This window comes from Myotis nattereri (genome assembly GCF_964212035.1).
Source record: "Myotis nattereri genome assembly, chromosome: 3".
Classification (NCBI taxonomy): Eukaryota; Metazoa; Chordata; class Mammalia; order Chiroptera; family Vespertilionidae; genus Myotis; species Myotis nattereri.
Window position 1 is genome coordinate 97156255 of NC_138077.1, and position 26659 is coordinate 97182913.

Consider the following 26659-nt stretch of genomic DNA (forward strand, 5'->3'; position numbering starts at 1 on the left):
CACTAGGATTAAATCCAGCACTGCCACCTTCCAGCTATATGACGGCTGAGAGTCTCAGTTCTCCTATATGGACACGAGATATAACAACACCTACCCAATAAAGATGTTATAGTGTTAAAGGAGATGATGGATAATTAATATTCGTTTTCTTATTTCATTCTTTCCTGCTTAGACTTGATAATAAATAAAAATTATTATAGATTTCATAGCGATGATGACTGCCATTTATAATTTTTATTATTGAGGTTGACTAGCCACTCATAAATATCACTCAGGAACGGGAAAGTTTCTTTCCTGGAGGTTAAACCTTATGAGAAATGTGAAATTTCTATTTTTTTGTTGTTATGATTTGTAAAGTTATTTGTTCTATAGGCAAGTAATTCATTTTTTGCTGACCCTATTCATTCTTTTCAGATTATTGGATGGTAACAAGGTGTATTTTTTTTTTTTTTGAGGTATATTCCTTAGAAGCAAGGATCAGTGGGGATGTCCTGTAAACATAAAAAGAGTTCAATGGCTAACCTAGTTTGATTATACCTGTCTTTTGTCTAATTATAATGTGTATTAGCTAGACTATATAGACCCTGATAACCGCAACTCTTTTTTTGAGCAATACCTATTAACAATCTGAGGAAAGAATATTTCAAAGAGCATTTTGGAAAATTTAGCCTTTATTGGAATAGAATTTAGCCTTTATTGCTGAAACTCTTCTACTGAGAGCTGCTTTACAAAAATCATGGTGAAAACTTGGGCCTGAGTTAATTCCCAAAAGTCCTTCGGGCTGTGGTCCAGCTGTGTGTGACTGCAGATGAGGCATTGAGACGTGAGCTCCCCTGCACTTAGTGGAGTCTGGGTGATCTCCAGGTTCTATAATTGGCTGTTACTTCCTCTGTACAATCTCCCTGGATGGTTTCATTCTCTCCCATGGTTTCAGTCTCCAGCTTGATTCTCTTCTGCAGTTACAGCTGAGATTACTTTTCTGATGTCAGATTTGGATATTCAATTGGCAACTTGTCATCTCCATTTGAATATTCTAGAAGTGCTTCAGATGCTTCATGTCTCATACTGAATAAATCATCACTTGTTCTTCTTCTTACCAAGCCCCGCTTTTCCATTCTCTACCCTCGTTGGGACTACCCTTCACCTATTGCTCAGATCAGAAACTTGAAACCTCCCTGCCCCCTGCTTCTCCATCCTGTGCATATTTTATTTTCATTCCCCACACGTTGCCAGTGAATAGATCCTGATGTTGTGACTAAATATCTCTAGATTCTTCCCTTTGTTTTCCCCTCTGTCTGTCAATATCCAATTCCAAGTTTTGGAATTTATTGCTTGAAGAGTATAAAAGTGTCCTAACTAATCCCTTCCTAGCTTATCCTGCTAAGATACAAGTTTCATACTACCAATAGTGAGCATTTTAAAATCAAACTTGAGCATGTGATCCTTTGCTTAAAATATTTAAATGTCCTCATTGCCTTCAGTTGGTTCCAGAACTTTGGCTTGATGTGCAAATCCCATTACATTATTGCTTCTAGCTACTTCTTGAGGCACATGCTTTCTAATCTTTGACATGAACCTTACACTGAGGCCATACTAACCTACCTGCAGGTCTGAGTTAACAAATGTACCATATTCTTTTGTTGCTGTGCCTTTAAATGAAATTATCTCCTTTCTTTTCTTCCTGATTCTTTTTCTGAGGCTCAAGTTTCATGTCTCAGGATGCCTTCTCTGTCTTGCTCAGGTAGTCTTAAGTGTCCTTTCTTTGTGTTTTCATAGCAGGCTATGCACCCTTATTTCCTATCTGAAATGGACTTTCAGAATAGAAAAAAAAAAAATTGCTGCTCTTGCAAGTTTGGCTCAGTGGATAGAGCGTTGGCCCTTGGACTAAAGGATCCGGGGTTGGATTCCGGTCAAGGGCATGTACCTGGGTTGCAGGCTTGATTTCGGCTCCAGGTCTGGTTAGTGCGGGAGGCAACCAATTGATGTGTCTCTCTCACATGGATGTTTCTCTCTCTCTGTCTCTCCCCCTCCCTTCCACTCTCTCTAAAAATCTATGGAAAAATATCCTCTGGTGAAGATGAAAAAACAAACAAAAACCCTAAAAATAAAATTTGCTTAAATTGAATATATCTTACCTCAGCAGTTAATACTAATTAATATCCACCTCTCATAATTATAGTCAAAGCAGTAGCCAGTATTTTATTAAAATACTTTATTTTTTGAAGTTTTATAGCACTTATAATTGAATAATTTAAAATCTAATTTGAATTGAATTTGACTTGAATATAACCTTTTTGAGAGAGTATGACTTTCTAAGTTATATTTTTTTTTCTCATGTTGCTTATTTATTTTATCCTCTTCTAGAGCTTGGTTTCATTTAAAGAACTTATGCAGTATATCATGCACAAAGCTAAAGCTATTTGTCAATTTTTGTTATATATATATATATATATATATATATATATATATATATATATATTGATTCCTGGTAGATGTAAGCAAATAATAGATCTTTTATCAATTATGTATTTATTTCACTAATAAAAATGTTAATTGCAGTAGTAAGAAATTAGAGATATAAATAAGCCCATGTAGGACTTATAGTCTAGTGAAAGTTAAATAGTATGCATATTGGTTACAATTAAAAAAGTAAAATCTTTTAAGTCTCTTTATAGAATGCACAGTTTTAAGCTTAAGAACATTCCATTCAAATAGGTCTTTTCCTGTCAGCACTTCATTCATTTTTTATTCATTCAACACATACATATTGATTATCTGTAGTATGCTCAGCACTCTGCCAAGTGTACAAGAAGCAATTGAGCAGAATCAGACCACAGATCTTACAGAGTGATGGAAAAGGCATAGTATTTAAAGCTGTAATTCTGATCATTCTTACCAAGGATGGCTATGTAGTGTTATTTAGGTTTATAGAAGGAGCCTTTAATTGTTGTAAAAATCAAGGAGCTCAGGGATTTGAAAGGAAAGTGGATATAAACTAGGGAAAGATCATTTTAAGCTCAGACCCTGTGGCAGGTAAACTCTGTGGAACGCAAACGCTCAAAATATTTGTGGAGCTAGCAGAAGATTGGGGCAAAGAAAGCAGAGAAAGGGATGGAACAGGAAGAGTCTGGAGAGCTAGATAGGGGAATGAACAGTCTGGCTCTTGTTGGTCTTGTTAAGGACTTTATCTTAAGAGCAATGGGTTTATTTTAAGAGCCATTGAAATAGTGGAGGACCCAGATTGTATTTACATTTCAAAGCCTTCATGGCTACATTGAAGTAAAGCTATTTAAGAGCTTTCCTAAATCCTTGTGGGGATTGACAGGAGCTTGATCTGGCATGGTAGTTGACTGTAGAGATGGAGATTAGTAGATTGATTTGAGAAATTTGGGGGAGGATGAGGTGACAGGAAGGGAGGTTTCAAGGAAGAATATTTTCTTTATTTTCATTTTTCATTGAGATTGGAACATTTTAGATGAGAATAGGTTTGGAGCACCACTAAATTAAGTTGGGTTTTTAAATTTAATAAATCTCTAAGAAATTAACCCATTAAATCTATCTATGGTAGCAATTAGGTAGGAGTATTAAAAATGTGAAACTTAATCCCTGTTTTAGATATTATAATCTCATTGGGAAAGTAAGTTATAGACACAAAATATTTAAATGGCACATATTATCAGGATTTCATTTAGTAATGCATGGGATCTAGAATGTAGCCCCTCACCCAATATCCTTTAGCATTTAATATTATATTTAATTATTTAAACTCAATTATTTAACATTTCATCTTTGAAGTCTATTAAAATCTCAACGTAGTTATTGGAGAGCAATGAACCTAATTTATTAATAAAAACTGAAAAGTATATATATATACATATATATACTTGTATTATTTAGAAAGATAGAAAAGTTTCTATAAAAAGTTTCACCATATATTTGAATATAAATGCTCATTAGGATACAGCATATGTTTTAAGTGCTGATTGATGTGAGTTAAAAAGGAAATTCCAAGAGGTCATGCCAATTTTTGTAATACTCAACAATTCTCTAACACATTCCTCTGCAAAAGCAGGAACATAAATGGTACAAACAGACAGGGTGATGGGTTCTGAGAGGATTTGTGGACAAGAGATTTGGAGAGCAGGCAGTATTTGTATGGGCAAAGTTTAAGCAAGAGCACTTTCTAAGTGGAGGGTCTAAAAGAGTGAGGAATGGGAAGGTGTCAAGGTGGACACCAGAAGGATTAGTTAGTGAAGAGGGCAGGACGAGTGGGTCAATAGTACGCAGTGTTTAAACAACAGTGCTAATGCCTAGTCTTTGGTAATAAGACCTTTATTGTTTTCAAGTGATAATATGAAACTATTTTGTCATTTCTTCTGCAGGCTCCCGTCTTCGTCAGGAAGATTTTCCACCTCGCATTGTTGAACACCCTTCAGACCTAATTGTCTCAAAAGGAGAACCTGCAACTTTGAACTGTAAAGCTGAGGGCCGCCCCACACCGACTATTGAATGGTACAAAGGTGGGGAGAGAGTGGAGACAGACAAAGATGACCCTCGCTCACACCGCATGTTGTTGCCAAGTGGATCTTTATTTTTCTTACGAATTGTACATGGACGAAAAAGTAGGCCAGATGAAGGGGTCTACATCTGTGTAGCAAGGAATTACCTCGGAGAGGCTGTGAGCCACAATGCATCGCTGGAGGTAGCTAGTAAGTAAAAGGGGCTTTCTGTGTTTCTTGGGGGGATGGCAGAGCGGGATCATTTCCCTTGATAAGGGCAATAACAAAAATCAAACCTGTATCACAGGCTTTACTGCAGGAAAATCTCTAGCTTTGCATATGAATACAATCCACTCTTTATCTGAATTTACTGTAGTATTTCTCATTCTAGCTGTTATTCAAGCTTAATTTGGATTTATACATGTTTGGTGAAATAGTTTACTTTTTTTGATTTGGAGCTGTTTTCTGTTGACCATTTGCACTGAAATTAATTCATCCCCCTTCATTGTTACTTTTAAATATATTGAATTTAATTATGTTTTTTTAAAAAGAATAGTGTGGGATATTTTTCATTTGTTTTCATTAAGAGAAATGCTTTCAACTGGTATTGTAAAGTATGATTTTAAACAATTTCTAATTCTTAGAAATCTATTGTACTTTTTGGTAAGCTATATCCAGAGATATATATGCCTCATATTCTGTTATCTTAGCTACTGTAGTGCACCCTGGGAGTGCATGTAAACCTCAGTAGTTCAGTTTTTTTTATACAAATACCAAAGGCAGCTAGCTCATCTGAAATCACCATAAGAAGAATTTGTTGACTGCTGATTAAATATTTATTTCTAGAGTCTAGATATGTATTATATTTGGCTAAGAATTGGGCTTCTCTTGTTTTCAATAAACATTTAAGAGGTAGCCAGAAAGTTGCATTCCTTTGAAAAATCACACTGTGTATATGTATACATGGCAGAAATTGAAAATTTACCTGTATTAGAGAGACAAATGAAATTTAGATCTAATTTATTGTAGGCTTATATATAATTATATGGGAAACTGTACATAACTATATATATGTAAATGATGATTGACATCCTCTTATAATTTGCATTCAATATCTTAATTACATAATCAGTTTTCATAATATCCAACATTGTCTCCAGCCTTCAACTAGAATTTGAATATATAAAATCAGATAACTATACAATTATAGATGTAGAAAAGAATTTAGAGACAGATTATTTTAACTCAATCATATTATTAATGTGGAATCAGCCCCTGGAAATTTAGATGATTTGATCACACTCACAAAATCAAGTAGTACTTAAATTGAGACAATGCCAAAGATGTCTGATCTGAGCATAAAATTTAGAGATAAAAAAAATTAAAGTAAATTTAAATATATCTCAGAACTAGCCAATCACATTTTTAAAAACATTTACTTAAAACCCGGGTTTATATTTCTCTATTCACAGTTAATTGATGATGAAATTATATTTTTTCCATATTGCCTTGATTCTCAGTTTAGTTTATAGAACTAAATCAGTGAGATGAATAAAATCTATAATTACAACAGAAAGTTATTATTCTTTTGTTTTTTTAAACCCAATTTTAAATTTAAAGCAAGCAAAAGAAGTTTAAAGGTGCAACTTACAAAAGGACTGTTTTGATAGAATCATCTTTCAAAGTTATGAGATGAGCATCTTTTAAACTCTTGACACATTTATATTTAAGGCTAATTATTTCCTGTAGAAATACATTTAGTTAACATTTGAGAATACATTTAAAGAATCAAGAAAAATGTGCATAACCTAAGCCAACTCCTACATTTGGAAGGTAAGAAGCAGAAGATCAGGAGGGAAAAACAGTGATTATTTATTCTCGGAATTATAATTCCTTATAAATGAAGCCTGTACCAACAGAAATATTCTGGGTCATCTCCTGTTTCTGTGCTAGTTCCTATTCTACGTGTATCCTTACGGTTGTCAGAATTAAGAAAAGGAAGGTTATAAACATTAGTAGAAGGTCTAGTTCTTCCTTTTTAAAATACCTCTAGTTTTATCTCAGATGATCAAGATAGCCTAATGCACTGGGATTTACAGAACTGACTTTCCTCTAATCTGGTTTTTGTGTTGATATTTTAAAAAAAACTCACTAAGTTTCCAGTTAACTTTTCTTGCTAAACTAGACATTCTATTACCTTGAGAATTAATTATGGAGAAACTCTTCCAATCTTAGTCGTCAAATATAATATGGAATTGAGAGTGGACAAAAGGTCATTATGTAACTTTTATCTGTAAAATATTTAAATATGTAGTTTCATTTTTTAAAAAAAGTCTTTTTTGTTGAGAGTATTACAAATGCCCCCCTCCCCCATTTTCCCCCTCTATCAGATTCCACCCCACCCCAGGCCTTCACCATCTATTGTCTGTGTCCATAGGTAATGCATACATGCATATAAGATCTTTGGTTAATCTCTTCCCACCAACCCCACTCCCCTTCCATCTGAGATTCGTCAGTCTGTTCCATGTTTCCATGCCTCTGATTCTATTTTATTCATTGGTTTATTTTGTTCATTAGGTTTCTTGTTCATTTATTTTGATTTTTAGATTCAATTGTTGATAGGTATTTATTGCTATTTTATTGTTCATATTTTCCTCCTCCTCCTCCTCCTCCTCCTCCTCCTCCTCCTCCTCCTCCTCCTCTTTCCTCTTTCTCTTCCTCTTCCTTTTCTCAAACAGTGCCCTTCAACATTTCATGTAGTACTGGTTTGGTGGTGATGAACTCCTTTAGCTTTACCTTGTCTGTGAAGCTCTTTATCTGGCCTTCAATTCTCAATGATAGCTCTGCTGGGTAGAGTAATCTTGGTTGCAGGTCCTTGCTGTTCATCATTTTGAGTATTTCTTGCCACTCCCTGTTGGTGTCACTGGGAGGAATTGACCTCCAGGCCAGTTGGCTTTGAGGACCAGCTGTGTTTACAGTGGAAGAACTACTGTGCAGGAGACACCCCTATGGAGCAGGACTTGCTTCAGTGGAGCTTTGGTGCTCACTTAGTCTGCCCCTTTTGTGTATCATTTGTGGATACATAGGGTTGTTATCTGGTATGTTCTGAGGCTGTCTACCAAGTGCACTGGCCCTCCCAGGAGGTGCAAAGTCAGCAACTGCTTGGGGCCACCTGACAGGAGCTAAAGAGAGATCTGTAGATGGCTGCTACTTCTATTGGGCTAGGAAGTACTCAGGCAAGGCCCAGTTGTGAAGCAAGGCGGGCCGGCGTTAGTGCCGAGGCTCGGGCCACTTTTGGATAGGTTTGGGGCATGCTGACTCTACCTGCTGCTTATTTAAGAGATTTTTAGCAGAGTCTGGAGCCTGAGCCAGGACAAGCCATTCTTATGGAAAAGCAGATTTTCCTATGGGGCTGTAGTTTGGATGGGGACGGGTCTCAGAGAATCACCAGGGTGGAGTGAACATTGTGGGCAATGCGGATGGAAATTCATATATGGCTGCCAGTTAGCTCTGCAATGGGGGGAGGTCCCAGCACAGGTATAATGACCCCTGTGAGTACCTCTGTCTGTGAAAAAGCTATCTCTGAGTTCTTGCCCAGATGACAGACAATCCAGTTCCTCCTCATATGTTCCTGGGATCCCCAAAGCCACCACCTGGCACTGGAACTCAGAGGAAGCAAGACTGTAAGTTCGTGTGCCGGCCCTTTAAGAAAAACAGGGTGGGACTCCATCAGCCTCTGTGTCCCTTGGCCATAGTCCCCGCTGGCTTTTACAGCCTGAAGTTATGGGGACTTCTCTTCCCAGCTCTGGAACCCTAGGCTGTGGGTCTGGTGTGGGGCTGTGACCCCTTGCTCCTTATGGGCGGCCTCTGCAGAAATGACCTTCCTCCCAATTAAAAAAACTCTGCACACATGGGTGCTGGGCCAGCGGTTCTTTGCCTCTGCCCCTCCTACCAGTCTCAATGTACTTACTTCTCTAGTTGTAGGACTTCCATTCAGCCAGACTTCAGGCAGTTCTGAATGATGGTTGTTCTGTATTCTAGTTATAATTTTGATGTGGTGTGGGAGGCGGTGAGTACAGGCTTTTATCTACGCTGCCATCTCAATATGGTCCCTCCTCAATATGTAGTTTCTTAATACTGCATAATTCACATATTTTAGTGTGATATATCTCATTATACATCCAAATTGTTTTCAAGCTTGAGAGAAAAAAGAATATTATAATTTACTGAATAAATGGGGGGGTGGGGGAGGGAACATCTGTAATACTTGTGACAATAAAGATAAATTTAAAAAATACTTGAAGATCATCTTTAGCAATAATTCTTATACATGAAAAGGGAAAATTGTATATTTATCAAATATAGCTTGATATTAATAAGGATAGTTTAATAATAAGGATCCTTATTAGTGATAATAATAGTTACTTAAAATCTTAAAAAAACACAATAGTGTTTGTTTTCAATAGTTTTATACTGATGTAATTATAATAATTAAAGGCATGTTTTTTGGATACATCATATTATTTGGACATAGCTATGTGGAAAAAAATAAGTCCTTTGAGTTAAAATGTGTTTTGTGTATTTAAAAAATTTAGAAACTATTATTTAGTAAATTCATGCTTCAATATAATATAAATAGATATATAGTAATTAAATTCATATGTACTTCAGTTATTTATTTTAGGCAGTGGTTGCTGTTCATTCACCATTTTTAAATGTGTCTGCGTCCTCAAATCAGAAGATTTCGTATGTTACATAACTAACTGATATGTTCGGGGGGGGGGGGGGCAAAGAAACAGGGATCATATTTAATGTAGTTTAAATGTATAAAGTACTGTTATATTTAAAAAAAAAAATTTCCTGGAGAACGTTACCACTTTTTGAAAGATTTCCTTAGCTTACGTATCAGAAGTTCAGTGAGAACTATCCTCCTTCTCTCAAAGGCTCAGACACAGGAGGGCAAAGATTGCATCAGATTTCTTAGTGAAGCCGTAGCCCCAAATAATAGCATTGACAAAAGTGTCTGGAGGCAGCGTTTACAGTGCAGTTCTGGGTAATTCTTTTACAAGCATGCGTCTGTGTTTTATTTGCCTTTAAACCAAGTTTTACAGCTGTAACAACAGCTGGATTTCTTGGTTCCTAACAATTGTCAATCTCTCAAACATTGAAAAAAAAATGATATGGATGTCATTTACTACCTTTGTTTCTGTATAGACATTATAATATTCTTGTATATTGTGATAATATTTACTTAAGTTTAAGTAATGCACCAAAAGAATTGTATTTATTGGTCATTATTAGGATTTTTTATTTTTCTTTGAATCCCAATTATAACCAGGGTAGACACAGTACTGGCCTTACCTTTTGGTGCTGATCCTTGCCAAGTGGTAAAAGCTGTAGTCCTTGTTCTTGAAAACTCAGTTTTGATGCAGTTAACTGGATTCACCAAATTATAAAGTCTAAATATTAGAATGCTAAGACATATGTAGTAGTTACTAACTTAAAGTTTCTACCTGAAATTTTTGGAAGTTTATATTTGTAAAGGAAAATAATTTCTGTTTACAGATACATTTTAAAAATTAATTTTCTAATGATTATTTATCTGTCTAAACCAAGAATGATATATCTTGATGGGGACATTGAATTGGAACATTTAGAAAATATTGCTGTAACTAAGATTTATGAAACCTCACTATTTAATTCAGTTTCACATCCAGCTTTTACCATGCCATGCAAGTAGATTTTTTTGTTTGTTTTGTATTAGGTCTATTTGAGAGTCTACTAAATGGAAATCATTTATGGATCTATTCTCTCATACCCAACATTACTGATTATAAAATTTGGAACTCTATTTTAAGCCAGGCACCGTTCTTTGACACAACTTATACTTAATAAGTAATATGATCTTGGGTAATTGAATTGAATTTTAAGAAAAATTAATTTGAACCTTAACCCTTGTGCTTTCCACTGTGGGCTATGGCTCTCTACGTCATCTGCTCAGCAGTGCGCAGTCAGCATATGGCTATTTGTTTCCTGTTTAAGCTGTTGTCTCCGGAGGAAGATAAATTCTCTTCAGGCGAGGTAGACATCTGCTGGCTGTCTTAGCAGCAAAATTACTGAAGAACTGTCTTTCTTGAAAAAAAATAATTTCCCCAATTAATCAAAGATTAAGTTACCTCACATTTTATTAACTGGCATGCTTTATAATAATAATTACTTTGAGATGAATGTTTGTATTTTGAAGTAATATTTTCCCACAGATTTCAATACATTATGATCTTTTGTTGTTATTAATATATGATGCTCCTCAAAGTGATTTCAAGTTTGAATTATACATTTTTTCTCATTTGGGTGAAATGAGAAAGTTAAGTGACCATGTGTGCTAAGTAGTCATGGATGTACCTAGGTACAATAGAATATCTTTTCAAAATCTAGACCATGGGAGATAGAGGGAAGGATTATCCCTAGAGATAAAATGGTTCAAATAAGCCGGTGGAAATAGAATATGCCATTATATTATGAAATATTAATTGATTGCATATGTATGTACATGTGCATTCACACACACACACACACACACACACACACATGTTGTTCCCTGATAGACATTTTATCTTTGAAATTGAATGTTTTATATTGCATGTCTAAAATATTCCTTGCTTCCTCTATTTAATTTGTTTTATCTTTTTAAAAAACTTGTCATTTCAAGTGCATTAACCAGATTTTAAAACATTTTTATATATCTTATTTTTGTTTTCATATTTAAAGGAAAAAATTTAAAGGTTCATGTAATTTTATGATTTTACAAAGTCTTTTCACTTTATTGTACATTTATATTCTAAAATGCACTGATTATTTGTTCCAAAATTAGTTCATGATTGAAATAATGCATATGAAGTGCATAGCAGAGGGACTGGCACATAATTATAAATCATAAATCTAATTATCGATGCTGTTGTTTTCACTACTTTTTCTTCCTTAGCTCCAGTATGGTCAGATATGAGGATTATTTATACAGATGGGATCAGATACTTCTGACTTCAAAAATGGAGTTAGTTCATTATCAATTTGAAGTTATGTGTGTTACAATACCAACATTTAAATATAATGCTTCAGTAATTAAATTTTCTTAAATTAATTTCTGGCTAAGTAAAGCATGTGTTGAATATCTGAAATTCCATCTTGAATTGAAATCAGTGGTATGAGAAATTTACCTTTGGATCCTCATTGCTAACACAGGATATGCAAGTAGTATTGATTTAAATCATTTTTTTGTTTAAAAACAAATAAAAATAAAACTTTTTGCAGTTGGGATAACATTCATTTTCTTTGAAATTTATATATTTATTCACTTGCATAAAGAATCAATATTGCTAAGTTTCGTGACAAGTATATTTACTGAAACCTTGGGTTTTTACTATTGATCAGAATATATTCTTTCGTTGCTGCCTGCTTACAAGAATAACACAAGGATGTAAGTAATAAGTCCATCAGACCACTTGTGGCATCCTAATACCGGATTTTAATTACATTATGTCTTCAGGCAAATGTGGTGCAAATTTTGTATTTGTTGGAAAAGTCAGAGCAGTATCCATTGGATATCCTATCAAGAGAGAAGAAGAAAGCTGTCATTTTCTTTTGAAATCACACAAAGATTCTTTTTAATTTTTTTTGTTCTGTCTTTCTAAAGAGTATTTAATATGAAATAAAAAGCAAAAACACATATTCCATAATCCTTGTGAGAGATGGTAGTGATGAAGGGCATAAAGGGAAGGTTTGAGTTTCAGTGGGTATTTTGGCAGAAAAGGACAAAATTTGCTGACCATTTGAATGTGGGTGTTAGAGGAGATGGCTGTGTCAGAGAATGCGCTATTCACTCATGAAAGCTAACAGGACATATCCTATCTTAAAACTATTCTTAGTTAAACAATTAAATTATAGGCTCAAGATATGACCTTTTTAAAATTTTTTTTTGAATCCTCACCTGATAATATTTTTTATTGACTTTAGAGAGAGAGTAAAGGGGGAGAGAGAGAAACATCAATCTGTTGCTTCTTTATGGACCCTGACAGAGGATCAAGTCTGGATACCAGGCATGTGCCCCGATGGAAGTTAAACTCACACCCTTTTGGTGTATTGGATGACCCTCCAACCAACTGAACCACCTGGCCAGGGCTTTAGTTGACTTCTTAACTAGGCAAACTTTTATAGTTTTTCCTTCATTTTACATAACTGTTACATATTAATATTAAGCAAATTGTGGAAAGATCTTAGAGTCAGGGACACATTACGCCCTTTCTTTTCTTTATTCCTATATAATAAAAGCCTAATATGCTAAGTGTCCGGTCCTCCAGTGACTGATTGACTGTTCAACCAATCAAAGTGTAATGTGCTAATGTTATGCTAAGGCTGCTCAACTACTCCCTATGATGTGCACTGACTACCTGTGGGCAGATAGTTGACAGTTGACCTGTTGCTATGACATGTACTGACCATCAGGGGGTAGACGCTCCAACCGATAGGTTAGCTTGCTACTGGGGTCTGGCCAATCAGGACTGAGCCAGATGGGCCGGACACACCCTGGAGCCCTCCTGGGGTCCCTCTCCGGCACGATCTTGCACTGCTGGGGTCCCTTGGCCTGGCCTGTGCCCTCTGGCAATCCGGGACCCCTGGGTGGATGTCAGAGAGCTGGTTTCAGCCCGACCCTGCAGGCCATGCCCCTCAGGAGGGCGCCAGATGCAGGGCTCATGGCTGGCGAGCGCTGCTGTGGTAGCGTGAGCCTCTTCCAATTGGGACTGATATTGCGCTAGCAGTGGGGCCGGGATGAGGAGGAGAGGCAGGTAGGAGCTGCAGGCAGCATTGGACTGAGGGTTTCAGCCGGATCCCCGCAGGCCACCCAGAGGGGCCTCACCCGTGCATGAATTTGTGCACTGGGCCTCTAGTTTTTACATAACTTTGAAAAACTTTACTTCTGATTATAGAACTAATATGTGTTCACTATAAATCACTTTTAAAATACATGCATGCTTTTGTGACCTCATTACCTAGAATTAACTGCTGTTAAAATTTTGGTGAATAGCCTTCTAGATATCCTAACATTTCTCTATGTTTTCTAGGGAAAACCATTTTAATATTCTTTTTCTTTTCTTCCTATATTGCCCCCCAAAAAGATATTGGAAATGTGGAACACCTAGCTATGGCATAAAGACTAAATGGAAAAGTGTGCTATCTGTAATAGGTGCTACAAAATAGTTTTTGTCTGTTGACTATTACTAGATACACCATCCTGGTCCAGATTCCATTCAGTGACCTTGGGGTTAAAGGTTACATATTCCATTACCAGTCTCATGAGCCACACCTTTTTATCTCAAAAAGTTGTTGATGTTCATACATGCTGACAAGTACTAAGATGATTGTTTCAACACTCATAGATACTTAGATATAAAGTCCCTTGAGGCTTCCAGAGAATCAATTCAGTGTTTAGTTATTTATGTGGAATTCTTGGCAGTTTCTCCTCATATCAACAGTACTATCTTAAAAAAATAATAATATAACAAGGTGGATCTGGTTATCTCTCAGATCTTATCATCATATCACTGCTTCTTTTAATCCTTCTAATGTACCTGTGATTAAATGCTAGAAGTCTTTATACATACACAGAGTAACTTGAGAAACATTTGAATTTATTTTAAAACTTTTGCTTCAGTGACAAGTTTAATAAAAGATACCTAAAACTTCTTGTATAATTAATTTTAATTAATACAATATAAATTAACTTAGGCTGTCATTAATTATCAATGTCAACATTTTTGTGTCAGGTTAGAATAAAGTGCTATTGAATGTTTTGGGAGCATAAATCTTTTTCTGTCTCTTTGTTACACAATGTGGGCATTAAAAATGTTTTTAGAATGCCAGATTAAATTAAATTAAATTATGAATACCAAGATATAGCTTATCCAAAAAACTTGGTAGTTTTTCCTAAGTAACTCTAGGCTTTCTGTTTAGTTCTAGCTATTCAGTGGTGAACAAAAAATAAATAGTTTATTTCTTCAAGGAACTTAAAGTATAGTGGGGAAAGGGGTAATGGTAGAAAATAGTAAGCAGTGACTTTATGGTTAAAAATTATGACAAGTGCCAGGATGATCAGGGTTAAGTTCAGAGGTGAAATATGTGTGGACATTACCAAGGTACAGAATAAAAGAAAAAGCATTTCAGTGAAAAAGGACAGTGCATCTAAAAGGCCCTGAGAAAATAATAGACTTGGGCATATTTTGGAAAATGAAAAATGGTGAACATGAGTAAGGAAAACAGCAAGAGAAATAGTTGAGGGCTAGATCATTGAGAGGCCACAACCAGGTTAATGATATTGGACTGGACATTTAGTGCAGTGAGAGCTACAGAAAGTTTCAGGCAATGGTGGAGATGCCATAATCCGATTTACATTTTAAAATATCACTCATGTGATACTTGAGTACTGCATGAGTATCCAATGAGTTGCAGAAAGATTGGACAAAACTAATTAAGAACCTATGGCAGTATTCCAAGTGTGGGATGGTGCTAGTGTGAAGCAAGTGTTAGTAAAAATTATGAAGAAAAAAACAAGGATTAGATTTGGAGATTGGCTTAATTTTGGAGGGTGAGACAATAAAAGTTGAGATTTTTGTAAGAGATGGTAAAGTCAAGGTCAAGTCTATGACCATGCAAGTGGGATTGAGAGTTTGTATTAAGTTATCTTAACTTTGAATGGCTAACAGTAGTTCAGAATACTCCAGCCCATCATGGTCCCAAGAAATGGCACTTTCCTCTGTCCCTTCAACCTGGAATGGCTCTTCCTGTTCCACTGGTCAGTGCCTCACAGTCAGCTCAAGGATCTTCGCAACCATTCTGTGACCCACATGCCTAGCATCAGTCCTGGCGCATTGTAAATGAAATGAGTAACGTGACTTGGGGGGCTTTTTTTTTTTTTAGTTTTGGCAGTTTTTTTTTTATTATTATTATTAGTTAAGGTATTACAAATGTGTCCTCATCCCCCCCTTTAACCCCCAACCTCCCCCCCACACACAAACTCATGCTCCCATTCCCCCGTTGTCCATGTCCATTGGTTTGGCTTATATACATGTATACAAGTCCTTCTGTTGATCTCTTCCCCTTACCCCCGCCCTCCCCTACTTTCCTTCTGGGGATTGATAGCCTGATCGCTGTTTCTCAGTCTTTGGGTCTGTCCTTTTTCATCAGTCTATGTTGTTCTCTATAATGACTTGGGGGGCTTTTATTTCATGTGTGATGAACATCATAATGCCCCTTCACAGAACAGTCTAATCTACCCTTTTCACTCATTTCCCATACAACCCCTTGGTAAAATCAGTTCATGTGATCTGAAACACTCATTTGAAAGCACAGGACTTAGAATGTAGGAAAATAAGGCTTTCAACTCCCTGACTGATATGGAAACAAAGTGGTTTTCTGAAGTTCCCTAGAGAAATTTTACATATGCAAAACAGGACTTATTCATCTTTACTTTCTTCCTTTCTGGTTAGGGGTAAACATTACACAAAATAAGTATTAAGTAAAGCAGAATTATTTGCATTCTTGTACTTTGGCAGTAATCTATATATCTAAAGCTGTTGTCAGCTAGTGGATTTATATTTAATGAAGTAAATTTAACTAGAAATAAAGGGAAATTACAGCATGTATGTTTTCAATTTCTCATTATAGTCTTGATTTTGCTCTGTAGTTGACAAAATGAATTTTTTGATGAAAGCTTAGTCAAAATAAGATATAAAGACTGGAAATCTAGCTCTAACTGGTTTGGCTCAGTGGATAGAGCGTCGGCCTGTGGACTCAAGGGTCCCAGGTTCGATTCTGGTCAGGGGCATGTACCTTGGTTGCGGGCGCATCCCCAGTGGGGAGTGTGCAGGAGGCAGCTGATCGATGTTTCTCTCTCATCGATGTTTCTGACTCTCTATCCCTCTCCCTTCCTCTCTGTAAAAAATCAATAAAATATATCTTTTAATAATTAAAAAAAAAAAAAAAAGACTGGAAATCTAGATGCTGCCATAACTAGACAAGATGGGGATAAGCAAGAGAAGAAATCCATGCTGTATTCTTGGAAATGGTAATGTTGTATCTGCTGCTGTGGGAAGACAAACTTAGCTGTGGGAAGGACTGGGTCTACCACTCGCAGCAAATGGAGGCTCCTATTCAAAATATGGACGGCAGCATTAGAATCACCTGGAAGCAAATTAGAGATGTTGAATGTTGGGCTCCACTTCAGACCAACTGAATCAAAACCTGTGTTTTAACAGTATTCCAGTGTGACTCATATGGAAATTCAAGTTTGAGAAGCACAGGTGTACAGTATTCTACACTGGGGGTCATAGATTCCTGCTCATGCCTTAAACACAGCGGTTCTCAACCTGTGGGTCGCGACCCCACTGGCGGTCGCACGACCCTTTCACAGGAGTCGCCTAAGACCATCCTGCATATCAGATATTTACATTATGAATCATAACAGTAGCAACATTACAGTTATGAAGTAGCAACGAAAATAATTTTATGGTTGGGTCACAACATGAAGAACTGTATTTAAAGGGCCAGAAGGTTGAGAACCACTGCTTAGACATTAGAGCCAAACACATTTTGGAATGTGAGCCCAATGTGGTGTTTTGTTTTTTTAAGAGAAGCAGATTAACACATGGTTTTAAGTGAATTGTCCTGGACTTCTGAAACACTGAGGAGTTGGGGCAGGAGAGAGTGGAGAGGGAGAGAGACTGGAGAGACAAAAATCAGGAGCAGAAATGGAGATAGAGCAACCCACAGAAAGAAAAGCACAGCAGGGACACAGAAAGAATGGGGGTGCTGAGTGGATGTGTAGGGTGGGTTTGCGTGTTTGCTTTTATGATAGGGATGAAGTTTCAAAGCGTAGGGACATGCATTTGTCCAGATGGAAAAGGAAGAAGAAAATGTTTCCTATAGAGGAATGTTTACCACTAGTGGGATGTTAAACAGAGAATAGTGTACTCAAACCTTTATTAATATCCACACCAGTGTTTATCAAGGAAAGTAAAGCATGAAATCATCTTGGGTGTTTTAAATTAATTCGTGGAAGTCTGTAATTACTTAACCTAATCCAAAAGTGAAATGCTAAATTCTTATACTTTATATTTTTATAATGGAAACCAAAGAAAAACTAGTGTGTGTGTTTTTTTAATAAAAAGAAAAGGGTCATTTGGAAGTCATTTGATCTATTCCTCTGACTTTTAGTTTAAATTATCTGAAGATCATTTGTTGCATTAAGAGCTTCAGAGCAAAAGATTATCCAGCCTCCCCCATCAATATCCTTTATAGGCATCAGCATATGTTAGCGCAGTTATAACTTTAATTTACTTCAACCCTATGCTACAGCATAAGTATTTCATTTTACATGCTAAGCACAAAGGAAAAAGCCTTTCTTTAAATATATAGGAGCTCATGTTTGAAGATCATTAAGTGGGCCTAATTTTTAATAATGTACACCTGATGTCTAATTTCGGTTTCTGACTATAATAAAACAGTTTCTAACTTCAGTCTCTTAGTATCTGAGGTAGAAATTGTAGCGTTAGTAGCATCTTAGATTGTGTCGTATTTAACCCAAGGTTTAAATTGAAGTTTTAATAGCGAGTATGACATTTTACACTTGTCAGGAGAAATAAAAGTTCATGACCAAGTTATTTAGTATGCCTGAGTGGAGACATTTTAAATCTTATTCATTAAATCATGGAGTAAAACTTAGAATAAGAGCCAGAAACTTAAAAAAGAACATGGGAAAGGACTCCCCCCTCCAAAGGAGTTAGATTCTGTCTCAATCGCTCTATCTCCCTGTATCTTTTACTGGCTAATACTGTGCTTTTTCCAGATTGAGTCCCAGTCAGTTACGTTTGATCAGATTCTTATCACAGAAAATGGGTTTCCAGCCTGTGCTTGACGTAGGTAGAAGGACATTGAGAGCATTTTGATATTATAACTCAGCTCTTGTCAGAGCAAACCCACGTGTTTTTTCTTTGTTTTACAATGGAAGTGTAGGACAGGTTGCAACCTTGTTCAATCTTGCTTTAGGTAATTCTTGGAAAAAATGATTATAGCGCATTTTCCTTTGGGAATGACCTCAGGAAAGAAAGTAGCAATGAGCCAGAATTCCACAGGAGTGGATAAATATTTGTATGGCTGGTGGATAGAGGACATACTGACAGTTGCCTTTCCCTCTGCTGTTCTCATCTTTTGTCTGTATCACCAAAACTGAAAACTTGAAGAACCTCAGTTCTGTGATCAGACTACAACATTGGTAGGCAATGAAGTTAATTTCTAAACATTTTCCTTTCTCTTTCTTTCTTTTCTCTTGCTAAAAAGTAATTACCACTTAGGTTTCTGTATATTCTGCCATGAAAATTTTTTTCTGGACTTAGTTGGTTATAATTCTTAAGCCTCCCTCAAAATTTTAATCATCAATCCCAGGTGAACATCAATGCATTTTTATGACCTATACACCAAGAAGAATTTGGGTTATTTTAATATAATGGGTACTCTAAAATCAGTACCTGGCTGTGGAGTACATTGTAGAAACTCTTCATAGTTAGTTACAATTAGTCATTAAGTTAAAACAAATTTTGTTAACAACAAACTCAATAAATTTCATTTAGCATAGCTCTGCGATCTTGGTGAATTTACTTAACCTCTCTATGCTTCAGTTCCCTCACCTGTAAAATGAGGATATTAATTGTATTTACCTTATAGAGGTTTGGGGAGGATTAGATAAATTTATATTTATATATATACACTTAGAACTCTGTCTGGCCAACAAAGCACTCTGTAAGCAGTAGCTGGTGTACCATATGCCATTTACTGTGCTCGGCATATTTTTAGGTTTACTCCTCAATTTATAAGGTCCCAAAGAATAGCTCTTCATTTCATAAGATGAGGGCTGGCAAACTAATGCCATATAGGGTTACATTTCTATTCCCAGAGCCAGTCAGCTTCTCATATACAAGTGGATTTAAAATCCACTTAAATATTTGTGAAATGGTAGGTATTTTTCATATATCAGTACATAGCTATCTTTTATGATAAATATATTTTCGTAGGTTTATAAAGCTATTGTTGTTGGCATGGTTAGCATTTAAGTATTTCATTATGGACTTTCTTAAAATATGTTGCAGTGAATTGGTTCTATGAACTGTTAAAATAATTTGGAAATGCATCTATATACACAAAATTTATGTTAAAATAGTCTCTTTTTTTGTAAGACTTCAGAGCTTTTAAAATAATGAATAATACCAAACATGAGTAGGGGATCCAAATTATTGTGTTTCGAACACTTATATAAACTATCCACATTTTTTTTGGAAAAAAAATTGTTTTCTCAGAAAATATTTTGGGTAAACATTAATGTTTTGTATCACTGAGTGGACATACAATTACATAAGTAGCTGCACTAGGTTCAGGTGTGTGGTACTCTTTATGGTTCATTTGTTTTAAGAACATAAGAGTAAGAATATAGTATATTATTCTATTTCCATTTTTTTTTCTCCCAGGGAAGTTTTCTTCTCTTACATCAGTATGTTGAAGGCTAAAACAGGGATTCAGTTCAATCCATTCAAGTTTCCACACATAGGCAATTCAAATATGCTTCTTTACCAAACCTTGCAAAGAGGTGCTTAGCACCCTGTGTGACTTCCTCTTCTCTCTCACTAATATCCCATTAGTCTTAATGGCCTTGACATTTCTAAACTTTGCTTTCTATAATGGATATAACTTACCTCTTGCAAGTATGTGACACAGTTGACCTTCTTGGTGAAATATTCTCTTGCTCAGAAATTCATGGTGCCCAGCTAGACTAGGATTGCATCCTACTGTACGTAACCAAAGTCAGGTAATGTAACCACATACATAGGTTTAAATTTGATTCTGGATGAAGGCTATACAACAAAACTATGCTGGCTCCAAGAAGCCATCAAGATCCAACTCCCTTCTGTTTTCTGCTCTGCCCACCTTAGAATGTGGCTTTCTTCCCAAGGGTTGCAAGGTGAGTGCTGCACCCCTTAGTATCACTTTTCTGTGCTGTACTAGAAGGATGAATATAAAAAATAAATCAGCAGCCTATTTTTTTTTTTTAATTCAGGAAAGCTATAACTATCCTGGAAATCCCACCTAGTAGAATTATAACTCACTGGGTAGAACTATGTTACATGGCCACTCTTTGTTTCAAATGTGCTTTTCTTGTCCAAACAAAAATTGGTATTTTCTTGAAAAGAACAGAGAATGGATATTTCATAGAGAAGTAGCAAGGCCTACCACATGGAGGCTATTGATTTCCTTCTTATTTATCTGGCTGAGTATTTCTTGGCGGCAGCTGAGATGTTCACATTCCTGGAGGTTTGTTCTCCGTTTGTTCTGTGGTCTGCCTGCCTTGCTGTGTTCAGTTACCAGTGTTGTCCTCATTGCTTCTTGTTCCCTTCTCTAGGCTAGAGCTCTAAACTGCGCTCCATGTGTAAGACCTCCAGCTCAAATGTGCACAATGAGACTCATCTTCCTTTTCCATCCTTGCCTTTCCTCTATTATTTCCTAACGAGGAAAACGGTACTACTATCCATCTAGCCCTGCAGACCAGAAATCTGAAATTGTTACTTTGCTCTTCTCTTTTTATCTCTTCACACCAGTTGATCATCAGGTCTTGCTGATGTTTTATTTTCTTCTGAATAGCTTTAGAATTTTCTACTTATCTCCATACCCCTTGCTATTCTTCTCATTAGTATCACCATTATTTCTTACTTAGATAATTGTAATACTTTTTTTTACAAGTAAAAATGTGGTGTCTCTTTGATTGCTCACTCAGAGATTTTCAATTGCTCCTAAACTCTAAACTCTTTAAAATGACTTGTAAGAATCTGTGTGAGTCTGGCATTCTGGCCTAGAACTCATTCTCTCCTACCCCTGTACCCCTATCCTATTGAGCTGGAAGAACTGTTTAAGTATTATTTCATAGCTCAGCAGAGCCATTACTTCCTCCAAGCCTCCTTTTCTGTACCTTTCACTCCTAGCCCCATCACAAGTCAAGATTAATCTTGCTCACACCACCCTATATTCATCATCTATAATAATCTATAATAACAAAAGCATAATAAGCTAATTAGACCAGACATCCTTCTGGATGACCTTCTGGACAAAGCTGTGGCGGTGGGGGCCAAGGCACAGGTGGCTGCCATGGCGGGAAGGGGTCAAGCCCCTTGCACGAATTTTGTGCATTGGGCCTCTCGTCTTACATAATAAAAGCCTAATATGCTAAGTATCCGGTCAACTGGTCGGATGTTCAACCAAAGTGTAATATGCTAATAATATACTAAGGCCGCTCAACCGCTCGCTATGACATGGACTGACTACCAGGGGGCAGATAGTTGACCGGTAGGTTAGCTTACTGCTGGGGTCTGGTGGATCGGGACTGAGTGAGATGGGCTGGAATGCCCTGGAGCCCTTCCATGATCCCTCCCTGGCTGGTCAACCTCCTGTGTCTCTCCCTGGCCCCGATTGTGCACTGGTGGGGTCCCTCAGTTTGGCCTGTGCCCTCTCGCAATCTGGGACCCCTCAGGGGGATGTCGGAGATCCGGTTTTGATCGGTCAAGCCGAGGGACCCCACTGGTGCATGAATTCGTGCACTGGGCCTCTAGTAGTATATAATTCCTGTATTGTAATTAGTTTACTTGTCTGTATTTCCCACTTAATTCTAAACACTGTTGTATAACTTGTACTGGCTAGAACAAGTCACTAAGGTGTGTTATTGAATTTCTGTCAGTAAAAGTGATCCCCTCCAATCAATAGCAATGGAGAGAAAAAAAGTGTTTTTCTTTGTATTAGAAGATGCTGTTTCACAACTTGGCAGTTTGTTTTTCCAGTTGAAAAGAGATACTGCACAAAATATTGATAATTTCCTGCCTGGTGTGCTTTATACTTCATTTTTCTTTTCCTGCTAGCATCAAATAAATTTTCTCCATAAGCAACTCTAATAAAATTAAATCAAATTTTAGAATTTATGCTCAATAGCAAATACGTTGCATGAATATTCAAAAATAAATATGTACGGATATACATCAGTAGAAATAAGCATCATGTTTCCCTCTAATTTGTTTGATAACCTAATGTAATAAACTTTTCATTAACAATTATACTTAAATGTGTAGTGTAAAATTATATCCCAGTGTTTGTTTTAATAATCTAACATACATTGCTTGAGCACAAATCAAGTACATGGCCACATAGAATGCTTCCAAAAATTTAGAATTCTTATTTATCTCTTACAATATTAAATGTAAAAATTAACATTTTGCTGTAAAATTTTAATATGAATATTTTAAAATATAAATATTTAATATAAATATAGGATAAACATTTAAATGTTTAAAATCTTAAGTATTTGAATATGCTAGCATACTTTTTTCTGCTTTTGATTGATGTAAGACATAAAATTCATACACTAGAAGGGCATAGTCTTTAACATTGGTTACGACTTTTTTTCCCATTGATTTTAGAGAAAGAGGAAGGGAGAGGGAGAGAGCGAAAAATTGACATGAGAGTGAAACACTGATTGGTTGCCTCCTGCCCAGGATCGGACCTGCAACCTGGGTATGTGCCCTGACCTGGAATATAACCCATGACCTTTCAGTATATGGGATCCCACTCCATCCAACTGAGCCACACTGGACAGGGCTGGTAACTACTTCTCTTGATTGACTAAGCTGTGCTGATTATAACCCTTTTATAAGCTACAACAGTTAGTGCTTCCCCGCCCCTGAAACTCACATGCAAGTTTTGAAAATATTTTATGTGCTGTATAGATTCAGTTATAGTTCAAAAAATTTTAAAAATATTTTAAAGAGTGTCAGCTTCAAATTTTCTCTAGATTTTTAAAAATAGGGTTGAAACGTATGATTTATTTATGAAATTTTCAGTAGGTTAGATATGAACAAAGGAAATCGCCTCCCTCCACCTAACCAAGAAATGCTACAATTACTATTATAATTAACTGAGAGATGGACTTTTTAAATTAAACATAATTTATACTCTAGTTTGACTTTACTCTTTAAAATGACAATGCATGAAATTGATTTGGTATAATTGTACCTTTGATTAATATTTAATTTGAAATTATTTTAAAGATTCAAATTTACATGTAACTGTTACATTTTAGGATGCTAAATGTATATAAGAAAACTCACTATTTTATTATTCAAAAGTGCCATTTCTTCAGATCCATAAAATAATATTTTATAATATGTGTATGTGTATGCATCTGTGCATGTGTATATACATACAATTTCTTCCTTTGGCTCACTAATGGAATTGTTTAAATTTTGAAATACCACTTCCACCCAAGGCGTTCAGGTAATATCACTGTAATGTTACATATAGAACATGTAACTGTTTGAAATGAAATATTTGTCAATTTGAAAGCATAGGTCATTAATTCCACAGGTTAAGTCTCTACTTCAAGGGACTTATTTCCACCTCTTTGTTCAGATGTCTCAGGAGCCTAGGCAGTCAGTTCATGATGAAAGCGGTTGAGCTACTGATGCCCATGCAGGTGAAGGGGCAAAGGACCTAGAGTTGATGAGTGGGATGGTGCCTTGAGAAAGGAATAACTTCTTCCTGAACAAGGAGTACTGTCTCCTTCCCAATCTCATTATTTTATACACCCTAATAGGCTTTAGATTTTATACAAAGGAGGCTACTCTAAATTATCTCTCAAAGCTTGTTCTGATTCAGCTTAATTATCTGGAGTCTGTCCAAAGCTAACCTACAATTCGGTATACAGCCCCTGAGGAGGGGGGCGGGGGTGCTCATAGTCCTTTTCTGTTTTGAAAGTAAATTACTTGCAAACAATTAAACCAACCAACAAATAAATAGCAAAACGGTCCTAAGATCCCTAAGTGTTTCCCATTGATTTCCTTTCCAGCAATGTCAGCTCCATGAGGACTAGGAACGAGTCTCTAGAATATTTGGTGAATGATTGTTCTGTATGTTTAGCACTTGGAACTGATTACTAGGCCTTTCCTAATTACCTGTTAATGCTTCTTCACCTCTGTGACTTCATTTTCTTACCTACACAGAGGCAGTGCTGTTTGCTATCTAATAGAATAATTACATAATTGATAACTATTGGAAAGGAATTTGGAAGGGTCAGAGACAAGCACTGTATAGATAAGAGGGGTTTAACTTTATTAAGTTATCAATGACATCTTAGTACCCGAGAGTCAGGCAGTGATTCTATAAAAATAAGTAGAGAGAGAAGAGAGAAAGAAAGGAGAGAGAGAGAGAGAGAGAGAGAGAGAGAGAGAGAGAGAGAGACCATTTAATTAGCTCTGATGACCATGTTTATGTCCTTTCTTTTATGCTTTTCTGATGTTTTCTTGAAAATTAACCATTTTTCTATGCGAATTAAAATATTTTGTTAATGTTTTTGAGCATTTTCTAGCGTGGTGATGTGGACTGGCATGTCTGGGTTAAGTGGTGAGTGAGTGTAGGTCATGACTATCCGTGGCAAGGATGAAGCCTGCTTCCAGGAGGTGCATTCCTCCATGATTTTCCCTGACATTCCTGCTTGGTGATGGGGGAACAGGAGCCACTCCTGAAAGAGGTTACAGTATGCTCTTTCTTTCTGAAGGCCACTTTAGCCTTGGTTTTAGATTATATTCTCACAGCATGTTTTCTGTTGACTAGCCTTACATGCTCTCCATCCCGTAGAAACCTAGGTAGTCTTTTATATAATTAATTCATTAGATGGCTATAGCTCTTTCTTATTGCTCTTTAATATATGCTGTGTCTTTCCTTTATGTAATAGTCGACTGAGAAATTTAACTGCCTATGCCAGAGTTTGTTTCCTGTTTAAAAGTGTGTTTTTGTTCTGATGAACTGTTAAAATACTGTATGCAAATATACCCATTTGTATTTTGCAACCTCTAAACTTTTCTTTTTTATAATTGTTACCTTCCTAAAATTCGGAGTTTTTAAGTGGTGGACTAATTTTGAGAACAAAATCATTATTTCAGAGACATTCCATTTGGGATATTTATTGTACTACAGAGAATCATTCTAAAATAACCTGTATTACACTCAGTGTTTACAAAAACTGTTCATATGTCTGACATAAGTGGCTAATTAAACGGCTTGAGTTCATTCCTGGCTGTTTGGAATCTTTTTAAGCACCGTAGAGAGAGTACTTAGCTATGGAAATTGTGTTTATATATATGAAGCTCCACCACTCAAATTCTGAGCAGACCCAAAGGAAGAATTTTAATATTCAAGCTAACATAACTAATTTATTTCTATTTTATACTTAATACAGTGGAATAAATTAGCCCTCAATAAAACTTTATTGTAGAATGCAAGCTAAGTGTTTTAAAGTTGAGGAAGACGTTGAGGTGAAAGGCCCTGTTAATTGTAATAATAACCAATACTTCTGACTGTAAACCAGATGTGCCAGACACTAGTTACATTTATAAATTTTACTTAATCCTCACAAAAACTCAATGAAATAAGTATTATTATCTCACTTTCATGTAGTTTAAATTATTTTGCCCATGCTCATAATTCCTATGTTATTTTGCTTCTCATACTTAATAAGACTCCTTAATCATGAGGGATTCTTAATCAATAAAAGTGAAATTCAAGACAAATTCATTTTGTATGCTAGACAATTACCTTCTCACAAAATAATTACAACGCATGATCTATTTTGCTTCTTTTGGTAAAAATAACTGTTAACATGGTAGTCAATAGGTTCTAAATTAGACAATTTTCAGTATATATTTTCTATTTGTTTTCCTAATCTGCACTCAACCATAGATAAGAACCAGTCAAATGTTAGTGTTATTTTATATGCAGTTCCATTTCACATGTGAAAAATCTCACATTTTTATCCTGCCACAGTCAATTGGTTCAAGACTATACATTTTACTTGTAGGATTAAGCTGTGGGTTTGATAGCTGTGCATTACTGACAAATTGAGCTATCATGGGATTAGAATATTCAAAAATAAACTCCTCCAGTACAATTTGGGATGAGCTAAAGGAGAAGGTACATTGATAGTTGGTGTTTGTTCTCTTTTTTGCCTTTATAGTTCTCTAATAATGTCTAAG

General features: G+C 36.0%; 1 protein-coding gene across 1 annotated transcript in view; it reads left to right on the plus strand.

Annotated features, from left to right (window-relative positions):
* Nucleotides 1-26659, plus strand: part of ROBO1 (roundabout guidance receptor 1) — a gene marked incomplete at its 5' end in the record, with an annotated part of 448967 nt that overhangs the window by 81318 nt on the left and 340990 nt on the right. The window contains one exon of the mRNA XM_081087409.1: nucleotides 4383-4709. Coding sequence (XP_080943535.1) covers nucleotides 4383-4709 — 327 coding nt within the window. The remainder of the gene's footprint in view (nucleotides 1-4382; nucleotides 4710-26659) is intronic.